The sequence below is a fragment of the Oryctolagus cuniculus genome, chromosome X, assembly GCF_964237555.1.
Source record: "Oryctolagus cuniculus chromosome X, mOryCun1.1, whole genome shotgun sequence".
Classification (NCBI taxonomy): Eukaryota; Metazoa; Chordata; class Mammalia; order Lagomorpha; family Leporidae; genus Oryctolagus; species Oryctolagus cuniculus.
The window spans coordinates 111,618,576-111,633,855 of NC_091453.1; the positions used below are offsets into that span (position 1 = coordinate 111,618,576).

Below are 15,280 nucleotides of genomic sequence, written 5' to 3' on the forward strand. Positions count from 1 at the left end.
AAAAGGGAGGAGAAAGAGGGCAAATATGCAAAGACAGAATCAAGTAGGGGGGCCGCTGCCTGCAATGCCAGCATCCCATATGGGCTGTGGTTCGAGTCCCAGCTGCTCCATTTCCAATCCAGCTCTCTGCTGTGGCCTGGGAAAGCTGTGGAAGATGGCCCAAGTCCTTGGGCCCCTGCACCCACGTAGGAGACCTGGAAGAAGCTCCTGGCTCCGGTTGGCGCAGCTCCAGCTGTTGCAGCCAACTGGGGAGTGAACCAGAGGATGGAAGACCTTGCTCTCTCTACCTCTCTGTAACTCTGACTTTTAAATAAATAAATAAATCTTTTAAAAAAAAGAGTCAAGTAGGAAGGGATCACAATTCACGAAGGAGTGTGGGACTTTAAATCAAATACTTTATATACAGCCTATATTCCTTCCCCCTCATAGTCCAATGGATATACCAAAAACAGCATGAGCCACAAATGACAAACTGGGAGAGGCAAATCCTGGTTCTACCATTTATACAACAATCAGGAAAATAAACCTTTCTGAGTCTGTTTCTTCATCTATGAAATGGGGATGACACCATCTGCCTTTGAGGTTTGCTGATTAAATTAGAGATTAAGTATAAAGTAGAGACTCGGTAAGTGTTATTTTTCATGATCTTCCTGTGGCCCTTTCAGACTATTCCACCAACCTGAAAGTTGCCTCAAAAATCTACTGGAAAATAAGGAGTTTCAAGTTCATGGTGAATCAAAGTAGAAACCTTGATGATGGCTTACATAAGGACAGGGCCTGCACTGTGGCACAGCAGGTTAAGCCACCATTTGCAATGCCAGCATCCTATACTAGAGTGCCAGTTCAAGTCCCAGTTGCTCTACTTCTGATCCGGCTCCCTGCTAATGTGCCTAGGAAGACAGCCAGTGTGCTTGGGAACCAGAATGAAATTCCTGGCTCCTGGCCTCATGTTGGCCCAGCCCCAGCTGTTGTGGACATTTGGGGAGTAAACCAACAGATTGAAGATCTTTTTCTCTCTGTTTCTCTCTCCCTGTTACTCTGCCTTTCAAATAAATAAATATATCTTCAAAAAATAGTTAGTATGAAGCAGCCTGCAACACCAGTGTCCCATGGGGGTGTCAGTTTGTATCCTGGCCGCTCCACTTCTGATCCAGCTCCCTGCTAATGGCCTGGGAAAAGAAATGGAGGACAGACCAAGTACTTGGAGCCCCGATACCCACATGAGAGACCTGAAAGAAGCTCCTGGCTCCTGGCTTCAGCCTGGCATAGCCCTAGTTGTTGCAGCCATATAGGGAGTGAACCATCAGATGGATGATCATGATCTCGATATCTCTCTCTGTCTCCCTCCCTCGCCCCTCCCTGTCTAACTCTTTCAAATAAATAAATCTTTAAAAAATAAACAATTTATGCCAAAGAATGAGAATATTAAACAGTGGCCCCCCAGAACCAAAAATATGTTACATCTTCATAGACAACTAAAGCCCAATTACCACAAACACTCCTAGTCTTTGCCTGGGATGATGCTTCAGAGACCAGTCTGGAGGCCTAGTCTTAAGTGGAATACAGACCAGCGCTCCAAAGACTACACATTGCTGCAGCTTATTTTCTCTAGAGAAGGAGAGGGGCACAGGGGCTACCATACTAGAACCAGGCAGGTCACTGGAGTGGAGATGCTACAGACACTTGAATGGCTGCATTCATGTACATGACACATATAAAAACAAGACTTTTACAACGCAAACGTAAGATATGATTGTGAAAGACCACACACTGCTAAGAGTAACAAGCTTTAGTTTTATAAACATGCAGAAATATTAATCATTGCTATTAAAAATAATAGAAATATGATCCTTGATTCTAATGTATATCTATATAAAGTCTCTATGGATGCAGTGTGTGGCTGTGTGTGTGTGCATGCACACATGCTTAGTAGTACATCTGATTTGCAAAGTCTTGGACTATGACAACATATAATCATACTTTCTCTTAATCAAGAGAAATTTTTAAATCCTTGGCAGTTTTTTAAATTCACCAGATGTTGGCAAAATACATTTTTAAAACATGTCACATGCAAAAGCCTGGAAAATATCATCCACACCCATGACTTCGAACTTGAGCCTATATGGTGATGAGTCCCAACTACGCTTCTCCTGAACACCAGTCATATATACAGTCTTTCCCAGTGATTTCATTTATTTTTTTTTATTTTTTTTTTTATTTTTGACAGGCAGAGTGGACAGTGAGAGAGAGAGACAGAGAGAGAAAGGTCTTCCTTTGCCGTTGGTTCACCCTCCAATGGCCGCCGCTGCAGCCGGCGCACCGCACTGATCCGATGGCAGGAGCCAGGATCCAGGTGCTTTTCCTGGTCTCCCATGGGGTGCAGGGCCCAAGCACCTGGGCCATCCTCCACTGCACTCCCTGGCCATAGCAGAGAGCTGGCCTGGAAGAGGGGCAACCGGGACAGAATCCGGCGCCCCAACCGGGACTAGAACCCGGTGTGCCGGCGCCGCAAGGTGGAGGATTAGCCTATTGAGCCACGGCGCCGGCTCAGTGATTTCATTTATTCTCAGGACTTTCATTACCATCTACACCCTGATGATTTCCAAGCATGTAGCTCCTTCCCTGATTTCTCTGCCTTCTGTGATCCAGAACACTACTTGAACTACCTAGCAGACCTAAACTACCTCAATGATCAAAGAACTCCTCCAGCCAAGCCTGTTCAAAACTGAACTTACCTGAAAATATGCTCCTGGAGTGGGCATTTTGCCTAGTGATTAAGATACCAGGTAAGATGCCCACATCCCATATTAGAGTACCTAGGTTCAATACTCAGCTATGGCCCCTCCAGCTTCTCACCAGTGTAGATCCTAAGAGGCAGCAGTGGTGGCTTCAAGTATTTGGATTCTGGCTACCCACATGGGAAAGCTGGATTGAGCTCCCGGCTCCTAGCTTTAGCCCAGTCAAGCCCTGGTCATTGCAGGCATTTAGGGAGTTATTCAGGAGACAAGAAAGCACTCACTTGTATGCTCACTCACTTGCTTTGGGTCTCTGTCTCTCTCTCTCTCTAACTTCAAATAAATGCATAAAATATGGCCCTAGATTTTACTCATTTATTCAAAAATATTTACTGAGCACCGATTATGTGCCATGGTCCCACACCCAGAAAAATGAGAGGTTCTAACTATTCCTTCTGTCTTCATATCTGGTCACTAACTCATGTCTTCTCTACTTCCTCTGCTCTCTCAAGCTTAGCTTTTATTCTGTTTACTAGTCCCTTGCTTCCTCACCTGCATTGCTCAAATTCCCTGCCACTACTAACTTTCTAGTCATCTCCATTTTTCCCTTCTTAAAATGTTTTTATGGCTCCTCATCATCCTTGGATACAACTCAAACTCCTCAGCATATTACCCATCTACTTTTCTAGTTCATCTTCCCTCCACTTACCCATCTGTCCTCCAAGCTAAATATCTCCATCCCAATAAACGTGTATTTTGTCTCCTAACTCTGCACCTTCTACACACCCCTTACATAACAGCCCTCTTAAGGCAACTGTGCATCAGCCAGACCCCTACATGGTACCCAGTTCTATGGCGGCCTTGACACCCATGGTTTTGTTTGCCTTGTTTGGCTCTCTCACTAGGCAGGAAGCTCCTTGGTGGCAGTGATTTTATCTCATTCATTAGTTCCTAGTTCCGTACCTGCTATGGAATCCATGCTCAAAAAATATTGGTCTAAATCAAAACTGAATTAAAAGCTTTCTCTGCATATGCTTGCAGAGAGAAAGCATATCAAGATCATCATTAGTGAGTTTCTTTTCTGTGAATTTCCATCTGTCTTCCAAAACAGAGAAATGTGGCCCTCGATACAATCATTAGATGAAACCTAACTTGCAAAGTACCTCCTGGGTCACATTCTCATTTCTATGGAGCTCAACAAGCCATGAATCCAGTGTATGGATTCACAATGTGGGTTGACTATCACTACTTAACAAGTATCACATTTCTGTATTGCGGGAAATGATGGAACTTGGTAAGTAAGCAATAGGTCTATGAAATCAGGGACTATTTGCTCAAACAATTTGGGACCAGTAACACTGAAAATGGTTTATTTAATCTCTGAACAGCTGTACCCCCTAGGTCTTCCAGGTATAAATTCAGCTTATTCTCTGGGTTATTAAAGGTATACACCTGTTGGGACATATGTATGTAATGTATGAGTATACAAATGTATGTGTGTGTGCGCATGTGTGTTGGAACCAAGCATGTATCTGGAACTCAGAAGCTACAAACACTTTAGGATTTACTGCATCATATATACATGAGATGCATGAGAACAAGCTTTCAGAACACAAAGGAAAGACCACCCACTGCTAAGAGTGATAATTAACTTTTAAATAGCTTAAATAATAACTATTGAATACTACTATCAAAATAATATAAACCCCTCTATATCTATGCATACATATAATCTATGAATTTACACTTCAGCTCTCCCATCACCTCTTCAGTCTCTGCTACAAATCAGTATGGACAACAATGCATTTAGGGAATCAGTCATTCTACAATTAGAGACCATCTCAGAATCTCACCGGACAGTGGTAAAGCCCTCTAAACTATGTCTTTAGGTATTCATTCCCACTAATTACTCAATTTATTAACAACTGGGCAAGGCACTCTACTCACATTAAAGGATGTCATGAGGAATCAAATATGGCTCCTGCATTCAATGAGCGTAGAGTATAGATGAGGCCATGAATAAGCTATGTATTTCAAAAACCATGGACAGTGAGTAAGCAGAAGTACAGATAAATTATTTCTGGGAACCAAACGCGATTTGGGTATCCCTCTGTATTAGCTCTGCACACATGACAATTTCCATATTCAAATGCTTCCCATCTGTTATGTGCCATTTAACTTTCTAATTTATAGCAAAATGTTTTCCAATCTTTTCTGTCAGTGATGTTCCAGATAACTTTCTGATCTATACCACAGTGAGAGTATTTAATCACCTGCCTATATCTGTCACTTGAACTCCTGCTCTCTTGACCATGCTTCCCTCAGCTTCAATCATTCAATCCAAAATTTGACAAAGAGGAATGGAGAAGCCCAGGATGTGATGATACTGTATGTGCTAACACGAATGCGCAGAGTTTGAGAGAGAGAACCGTAACTAAGGATGATAGTATGCAAATAGATTTACAATATTTCTTTCCAAATGATCATCTTCTCTTTCTTTTCTACCCTCTTCCCTATCTGGCCTCTACTTAAAAGAACCGCTTGATGGATCATCCCTAGCCAAATAATTGAAAGTTTGGCCTAATCCATATAGAAATTAAGAGAATTCTCATGAGGGCCTTTACCCTACTCAAATGAAATATCCATAGCTATGTCCTTTTATTATTTTTAGGTTTTTTTTTTTTTTTTTGGGAGAGAGAGAGAGAGAATGCTCCCATCCACAAGTTCACTCCCCAAATGCCCACAACAGCCAGGTCTGGGCAGGGCCAAAGTCAGGAGCTGGGGATACAATGCAGGTCTCACGTGTAGGTAACAGGAACCTAATTTCTTGAGCCATCACTACTGCTTCCCAGGGTCCACATTAGCAGGAAGTTGAAGTCAGGAGTCAGAACTGAGAATAGGACCCAGGTCCTCAGGTACAGAACATGGTGTATTAGTTGTCAGATTAAATGTCAGTCCTGGATTATGTCATTTTAAATGTACATTTATGAAGCCTGATGTCACAGGTAAAAATACCAAACAGTAGGAAAAACTTACATATATTCAGTATATGCTTCTGTAGCTGACACCAAATTGCTTTACTTTCACAAACCTAAACACCACATATCTGTAAAGTGAAGACAGCTATATATACTTATATATGTGTGTGCATAACCTTAATTTACCATTAAGTTACATAGAATAAAATTGGAAATGGACACAAAAGACTTACCTTTTGTAAGACTTGGCTAGTCTACTTCATTCAGGAAGTTATAGTGCAGCCAAATGAAATAAAATACCCTTTATCACTTACCTATAGACAACAAATGGAGTTCTGATCTGAAAAGTAGTAACTTTTCTTAGAAACCTTAGTAAATCAGTAAAAACAGATCAACAGTAAAATATTGGTTTACGGAAATCTTATGTTTGTAATACATTTATAATCCCATTCATTTAGTCTACAAATACATTTAGTCTCTATTATCTGTACAATGGATACAATTATGAGTAAAATACAGCTTCTAACCTCCAGGAGATCACAGTCTAATGGGGAAGATATAAATTGTTACGAGCATGTACCTTAAAGTTGCCATAATCAGGGCTTCTAATTTTCCAGTAATAATCTTATTTTCAAAGGCAATTAAAATTTTACTCTCAAATTCTGCCTTCTCAATTAGTAAGAAATAAATGCATGATTCATTCTGGAAACTTTGAAAAATACAAAATATTTTCAAAATCATCACTTCTGAGAAACGTATCTCTTTCAACCTTCAAGCAGATGCATGGAATACAGTGGGTGGAGGTTTCTTTTATAATGGCTTTGACTTGCCTGTCTCTTCTTACTGCTACTTTCGCTTGTATTTTATCTCCCTTCCTATCAATTATTTATCAATATCAGCCTATTAAGTACAGTTCAAATAATTTAGCAGATTTACTAACTTAGTATAAAAATACAATTTCAGCTATAAGTAATTAACTGTTCAGAACACTAGCAATGCATTTTGGTCCTAACATTGACTCCCTTTATGTTCATGAAGAAAAATACAAAAGTCTCAAATGAGGCTTTGTCCAGCTATACATAAAGAGAAGTAAAAGTGAAAACGCCTTTCTTCATAATAAATCTGGACTCATTTTTGCTTAAAAATGGCGAACAATATTTCAAAATATCAGGACTTAGATAACTGATCTTTAACTGGCCTAATTTGAAGTATGGCACTAAATCTCCTTTTACTTTCTATATTCAACAAGATATTCAAGAATTTAATGATCCAGTGAACATCACCCCCCCACACACACACAAATTTCAAAATGCACATTTTCTCTAATATTCCCACCTTTACCTTGGTTTCCGAATCACATTTCCCCTATCATTATATCGCAAAGGTAAATTCCCACTCCTCTATGCTGTCTCTAAAGCCAGCCTGGGGCTCATGACTTGCCGTCTATTTTCTGATACTCATTTCTTAATGGAGTGCTGGGGATCCTGTTTCAAGCCAGACAATTTGCTAAATATGGGCAGATGAACAGGGGATTTTTCTCCTCACACTTCCCATTAGACCCTACATTACCAAAACCATCAAACCTATTTACAAGTTTGTCTTAGGGCTAAATAGACACTGGCTTCTGGAATGGTCTCTTGAATGGAGCCTATACATGAATTTTGACCTGGGTTACAGAAACCTGGATAGTACATCAACAGGTCTGTGCATGTGTTATATTTCAACTCCAAATATGGTAATATCACCATTAGCGAGAAAGGTCTAGCTGACGTTAAATCAAACATGACTTGATTTAAGGGATGTCCTACAATTTATGTGCTGTAACAGTTGAACTTTAATGATACTAAGCCAGTCATAACAATGCTGCTGATTTCTTTGGGCACTCAACCACCCGAGAGTGAGAGTTGCCAGCTAACTGAAGCAAGCCTGTGTCCATCCTTAGTCGAAATATATGTAACCTAAAAAGTTGGTACACACACCCCAGTAATGTACCACAACAATTCGGAGTTAGGCTTTTAAAATAGGAATTACAACATATAGCTTGAGAAAGCTTGGGAAGGATAGGTGTTTGGTACAGTGGTTAAGCCACCGACTGGGATGCCCACATCCCATATCAGAAAGACTGAGTTCCAGTTCTGGCTTTGCTTCTAATTCCAGCTCCCTGTTAATGTGAAGGAGGCAGCAAGTGGTGGCTCAAGTTCTTGGATCCCTGCCAACCATGTGAAAGACCTGGATTGAGTTCTCTCCCTCTCCTTGCTGTTGCAGACATTTGGGGAGTGAACCAGAGGACAGGAGACATCTCTCTGTCTCTCACTTTGCTTTTCTTCTCTGTCTCTGCCTGCCTGTTTCTATGCTTTTCCAATAAAATAAACCAATAATTTTTAAAAAGAAAACTCGTGAGACTTCATAGAGTTCATAAAGATCTAGAAATCCTATTTTCATCACTTATTTACTAAACGCTGTATGGCGGTCTTAACATTGTGCTGAATACTGCTCACACACAGTGCTTTCCCTTTAAGAATCTTATAATCTAAAACATACAAATAACCATATGCAGAAAAAAAACCAGAGATCAGAGTAAAAGGAAGCATTCACAAAAATGTACAAATTCAGCATGCCAGAACTTTTTCAGTTGAGCAACATGATCCCCAGTGAAATTCTTTCCAAATGATGTATCGTGTGCACAAGTTATAAGTGATTATCTTCAATTTTCTTAGAAATGAGTAATAAGATACCTCTTAAGACCCATGCTTTTGTATATGCATCAAACACTAAAGTTGGCATGGTCATTGATAGCTGCCATTTAAGGAGAAAACATTTCTGTCTTGTCTCATACCAGACAAATCCAGGACTCTTTTCTCCCAGGTTGGTAATAAGCAGCCTTTTTTCTAGGCTACAGTGAACAGCAAACATTGCAACTCTAAAGATGGAAGGAGCAGAATGCTCAAAAATATTGCATCAAAATATTGGATACAACCTACCTACTAGGCCATAAGAAAAAGCACATTGCAAAACTGACACCATCTGTGTCATGCAGCATTCATTCAAATCTTCTGTCTGTATTTCCTAATGCTTACAAAATGGAATTTGCTCCAAGAATTAAGAAAATTCTTTTTAAGATGGCAGCCCTATTAAGACACTTCTCCCTATCTCCCACTTCATCTCTTGAGTTCTTTTCCCTTGCCCAGGCTCGCTATTGTGACCATTTCAGCCAATTTCCTGGAGGTATTTTCTAGCCCTTTTCACCCTATTTAATCCTACATGTTTCCTGGGAAGCCTGTTTGCTCCCTCACTAGACTGTGAGCTGCTTGACAAAAGGGACTGTGCCTCACTCAGCTCTGCAACCCCACCACCTAATACAGAGCCAGCCAAGGAGTGGAAAGTCATAGACTCCTTTCAGGCCAAGGTGCCCCACCAATCACCAGCCATCCCTACCTTCAGATGGATAGCTTCTTCTAAGCACATCTCACTACCAGTATGAGGATTAGCATAATAGTATATTTTCAGGCCACGTCAGGAAGAATTCCCTAAAATGTTTCATTAGCATACAATAGAACAACTTTTTCAAAGTTTTAACAACTCACCTGCTAACCCAACGATCTAGTACAATCTCAGAGGAAAGAAAACCCTCCTACACATCACTTCTTATTCTGTCTATAAACACCGAGACCGCTGAATACTTGAAACTAATTGGGGAACCACAGCTGGCAACCCAGTTACGGTTGCTAGTTCTCACACTTAAAAAAAAATACCAAGCTCTTTGTTTTGAGAATGCTGTTTTTTTTTTTTTTTTTTAATGTTGTTTCATCTATTTCAAGAAACTCCAAGTGGATTTTGGCTCTTCAAAGCTGCCTTTTACCCGTAGGGGCATTTGGCCTTGTGGATTTGTTCTTGCACTTTCCAAGGCCCTCCAAGGCCCTCCAAGGCCCTCCAAGGCAAGATCCCCCAATCTTTTGGGAGTTGCAACATTAGTAAGGTTTGTTTGATTTTCTCATTCCCATCCATCCTCTACACCCCCACCCCCCACAAAAGTGGTGTATGGCATTCATAAAGTGAATTACACTTGATTTTTGTTTGGAGGAATTTTTTTTCAGACTTCTGTAACATTCCCTTGAGACAATTGGAAACATCATTGTCTGATTACTAGCTCACTTCCCTTGCCTAAAATTGTATCCATTCTTGATTGCGCCTGTGGGTAGGTTAGGCAAAACAAAATAAACATCTAGACTTATGAGCTCATTGGCTTTTTTTCTGAATTTTTCTAAATTAAATAAGGGCAAAAGAGCTGCACTGAAAGTCAGTTAATATGGATTTTTCTGCCAAATGCTAACTCTGTGCGCCTGGTTTCCATCTGTGTTGCTTTCCAAGTTACAAATCCCTGGGAAAAAAAAGAAGAGTAGGGTATGAAGAGATCTATGGATTTTGGGGACATGCTATTTAGAATTGCTATCTTGCATCTTTGAACAGTCTGAAAGAAATGGGAACATGAGATTGTAAAGCTTTAGATCAGCTTTGTGGAAGTCTAGTGTAGTCCTTCAGCACCAGTGATTTATTTTTTAGGCTAGCTGATTTCAAATGCCATTTAGTCTCATCCATATTAGCATAAGAAATGTACCTTATCCACTCTAACCCAATTCTGCTAATGGCCGAAGTTAGCAGTCAATCCAAAATGCTCCCCGTGTAAGTGAAACAAGACATTCTGGAGAATTTCGCCTTACTGTGAAGGATACTCATTTTATCTGGGACAAAGAAAGCTTTAATGCAGTTAATACAGTGCAGCAGACAAGCTGAACATGACTTAAAATATAGATGGGGGGGGAGTCCAGCGGTCATCATGATGGTTCATAACTATCAAATAATTTGCAGCTCTCTTTCAATTTCCAACCACTGAATGACAGCAGCAAATTACACATTAATTCATTTTGAAATTATGCACTTGGCATTGTATTTAGTCTGCCATTATCATCTCTTCTGTGAAATACTGATGAGCTCTTTCCAGACCCGGACTTGAGGATTTGCACCATGTTTGCCCTATCTGGAGTGACCATATTTGTCCAACGAAAGTTCAACACACATGGTTTCCAGGCAGAACAGAGTATTGGAAATCTGCACTGCCCCCAGAACATCCAAGATATGTGGGTATCGCCATATTTGTAGTTGGGCTTTGCTCCAATGAGAGTCAGGATACTGGCCGCCATGTGTACTCAACAGTTTGTTAAACAGAACTAGAGCGGGCAATGCTGGCTTTTAGATGCGGAACACCCTTGAAAAGTGATTTCTTCTACAGAGTTTTCAGAACAGTAGAGGGAAATGAAAAAAAAAAAAAAAGCTGTATTGCAAGTCCCCGTTCTCTGTTAGTATAGCCATCCCTAGGCGCAGAGTAAGGGCGGGAGAGAGGAAGCCCAGGCCAAATCACATACACACAGTGTGTGGGCCCTCCCAATACTTTTATACAGATGCTGCAAAGAGGCAGGCAGCCAGAAGGCTGGGGGGAGGGGGGAGGGGAAGCGTGCGTGTGTGTGTGTGTGTGTGTGCGTGTGTGTGCGTGTGCGTGTGTGTGTGTGTGTAGAGAAGAGGGTTACTAAATGACTTATCTGCACTTTCCTCTGGTGTTTTTGGCTTTTAAGTGCTACCTTTACTCCCTGACCGGGAATCAGCCAAATGTGGCCCCAACCCCAACCTCAGACCCATTCATTTTGTAGGGGTTCGGTTGGTGAGGACCAATTTTTATATTATCAACAAAAGCATGTTCCCAGACCTTAGCAATCTAATTACCATGGCACTTGCACTTCGCCTGTTGTTTCAGCTTTGTAGAACTGATTCATAGGTCGCCCCTCACAGCTCCTGCACACGCCCACGTGGTACGTTTTTAACACTCAACAGCGGAAGAGGTAGTTCTACCCTCCCTTAGAATGGTATCCTGCGAAGCAATATTTAACATATGCGCAAATGCATTTCAGTCCCCCAAAAGGGTGACCAATTACCTTTGCAGAACTAAACAGCAGGCTCGTTCGGCTCTTTTCATCAACCTAAAGAAAAGGCTGAGGGCGCGCTGGCTGCCTAGGTAACCTCCTGCCAGTGAACGCCCGCTGGCAGCGCCCACGGGGCGCGCATCCACATTCACAACTTGGTCCAAGCGTCAGGCCCGCCTCCCTGACTTGTTGAGAGCCACGGTTTAGCGAAGGCTGCTCCCCGATCCCTCGGAAGCGCGGGACGCGCACCTCGGCTTACTGCCGAGGGGTCCGTTAGAGACCCGGGAGACCACAAACGTCTTGTTTCCGAATAGAGTCAGCTGTTTCTTCTGAGCGCACCTCGGAGGAATTAACCTCCTGGAAACCGACTCTTCCGGCCTGCATTGTCAAGTGTAGCGAGTTCTCCTAATTGGATTCTAAGGCAGGCGTTGTTGGAATTGTCCAAATGCTGGACAATCACAGAAGACCATTAATATTCATCTGTTGACAGCGGCAGCCCCCGGTTAAGGTTAAAATATGCCCTTATGGCACGATCTGATTGTGCAGAACAAAAGGCAGGCGTTCAGAAACTTTCCTCCACCTAAAACCATCTCCCCTTCAGGGTCCAGCCTGTCAAGGAGGCAGATGAACCTGGGAGGGGGGAGGATTTCAATCATCTTTAGACTCCTACTCCTTGGGCCAGAAGCACCGGTGTGGAAGCATTTTATCAACCTGCACCAGGGACTCTGTTTTAAAGGAAAAGGTTCAGTCCTCCTCTTTTGGGGGACCTTCCCACTCAAAAGTTTCCCTCCGCGTGTCTTCCCCCGCCACTGCGGATTCGGAGATCTGACCTCAACTTCGCCTGCACTTGGGGCCATGAGCCCTGGGAACTCAAGCTGGAGTACGAAAGGCGTGAGGGCAGCGGTGGGGAAAGGATGGTTGGACTGCGGTCCAGCTAAGGTTGAAATTCTGACATGTACGTGCGAACAAATTCCCGAGGCACCGGCTCGGTTGTGGGGCGCGCCAGTTCGCTGAGGCCCGGGGAAATAGCGCCCACCTTCCCGCCCTCCAAAAAAAAAAACGGGGGGGGGGGGCTCTCAGCAGCAGGCGATCCCCGCGGTTCCTCCCGCTCTCACCTTCCCTGACAGCAGCGTGAGCCCGGGAGATGCAGACACCGTCCATGCTTCCCCTCCCTCATTAGACCCAGCTGGTTCGACTCAGCGATCACTCCTGGGTGCCCAGCGGCAAAGGCGCACGACCACGGCTCCGCGGGGCTAGCTTGCTTGGGAGGGTGCAACCACCATGCGCCCTGTGGCTCCCGGCTGGGAGCGGAGAATGCACCTCAGCCCCCTACTCACCTGGCACGGGGGTTTCGGGAACCCACTTGAGTCCGGGCTGCAGTCTCTGGAAAAAGGAGCGGACCTGGTGACAGGTGGCGTCCGGCGGCGGCGGCGGGGGCTGCGCTTGTCCTGGGGAGCCCAAGCTGAGCAGCATCGCCACCACCAAGCACGCGGTGCGCACGGTCCCGGCCATCCTGCTTCGCCGGGAGCTAGGAGAGCGGTGAGAGGGTGGCAGCAGGAGCGGGAGCAGTCCCAGGACGCGGCAAGCCTGGCAGTGGCCCTGAGGAGCGAGAGACTAGCCGCTAACCAGCCTCTGCAAAAGTTTCCTCGCAGCTACCTGGGCGCTGGGCGAGGGCGGGAACGGCTGGGCTGCGCGAGGCGGGGCGGGGCTGACCGGGGTAGGGCGGGGCGAGGAGGAACAGGGCGGGGCGAACGGAGCGCGCGGCCGGCCCCGGGGTCGGGGGGTTGGGGGGAAGAGGGGGCGGTCGTGCCGCGGTTAGCTTGCGGGCTAAGGGGCCGCGGCTCAGAGCACGGCGGGGACGACTCGGGGGCCGCGACGCGGGGACCAAGCGGGGCGGCGGCGCGAGAGGACGGTGCGGAGCGCGTGCGGTAGCTCCCTGCAGCCCAGCGCAGCTGCCCGCTCGCCGGCGCTCTACACAGGGCGCTCTGGCATAACTACTGCAGAGGGGCTGCAGGCTCGCGCGAGCTGATTGGCTTCCCGGCAGCCGTCCCTTCTGACTGGCTCTGGGAGAAGTTCCCCAGCCTCACTCCTCCTTCCCGCCGCTCATTGGCCTACAGCCGGGAGGGCTTTTCCCTTCAGGGTTTTTGCAACCTCTCCATCCTTCCCTTGGGCTGGGTGGGGGTCCCTGACTGAAGCACACCACTGCTTTATCACGAGCCCTCTCCAGGTCCGGCCCAGCTCGTCTCTGGCCAGCAGAGCCACACAGGGTGTCCCTTCTCCAAGCAAAATCCACCTCTTCATCCTGCTCGCTGAGGCGCTTCCCGCGAACCGTTTGCCCAACTCGGCTCTGGCCCGGTTCTCATAGCCAGCCCACAAATACTGACGTTCAGACGCAGCTGGGGCCGCTCGGAATTTCACAGCCTGCCTCCTGTTGGATTAGTGTACCTAAAAAGTCTGGAAGTGTTAAGTTTGTGTCAATAAAACCACATAAAGTCAGAGAAAACACTCGCTCCCCCAAGATGTGAAATGAAGGGATCTCCAGCAGGACAGTCCCGGATGACCCTTAATGAAGCAAAGCGCTACCGGGCAAGAACGAAATCACCTGGGGCTGGAAGCCAGCCTAAATCGCTAGAAAATCATGTCACACAGCAAATTCTCAGAGCTGGAGCTCGCTGGTTTCCGAGGCGGAGTAGAAGGCGGTTTGAAAAGTCTCCTGGACTCAAATCCCCACCTTTCCTGCTGAAATTTCACAGTTAACGACCCAGTTCTTTGAGACCCAAATACCTGTCATAGGAGGGATTCCTGTAATCATCATTTAGGTGCTCTTACCTACGATGCTAAGGGTAATTCTTTTTATGAATGTACACACGCACACACATGCACACCTTAGCAGAGTGGCTTACACACCATTGGAACTCAATCAGTGCTTGTATGAGGACATGATCTAACACCTTAGTGTGAATTAGTTTATCTGATTACAGGGTTTTTTTTTTCTTTTTTTTAGGACCTGGGAGAAAGTAGACTTTAAGACTCAAAAAAGAGAAAAAGGAGAACCTCGGCACCAGGAATTGGATGGGGGTGAGGGCGAGGGTGGGGGGACCGTGCTAGGCTAGGAAAGAGAAGTCTATCCCAGGACTTGTGAGGTGAGAAGAGGAGCCAAAGAAGAGGAAGTTCACTGAGGAGTGGATTCATTGATGTATTCCTTCATTCATTAACAAATATTGTGCCAGACACTGTGAGATACAGACAATGGAGATACCCAGTTTAACCTATGGTACCTCACCTCAAACAGCTACAAGCTTCATGAGCACCATAGCCACACACAATGTGAATGCAATGTGTGTTAAGTGCTAAGAGTCCCAAAGAATCAGAGGGTGGATCAGAGAAAGCATCCCAGGAGAGGTGATACCCTAAACTCAGACTTGAAAGACCAGTAGGAGTTGAGGTGAGAAAAGGGTTGGGGGGCAGGGTTGCCTATGCAAAGGAAGCAGTGTGAACAAAGACACCAGGGAGGGCCTAGGTGGCCCAGTTGCAGGGGGAGAGGTTTAAGTGATGATTTCAGGCCGGGAAGTTAGAAGAAGTGAGGCCGACAGAG

General features: G+C 44.8%; 1 protein-coding gene across 1 annotated transcript in view; it reads right to left on the reverse strand.

The window, feature by feature from the left end:
- Positions 1-13,649, reverse strand: part of GPC3 (glypican 3) — a 455,320-nt gene extending 441,671 nt beyond the window's left edge. The window contains exon 1 of the mRNA XM_002720303.5: positions 13,023-13,649. Within this exon, the coding sequence (XP_002720349.1) occupies positions 13,023-13,197 (175 nt within the window). The 5' untranslated portion in view covers positions 13,198-13,649. The remainder of the gene's footprint in view (positions 1-13,022) is intronic.
- Between the last annotated feature and the right edge of the window lie 1,631 nt (positions 13,650-15,280).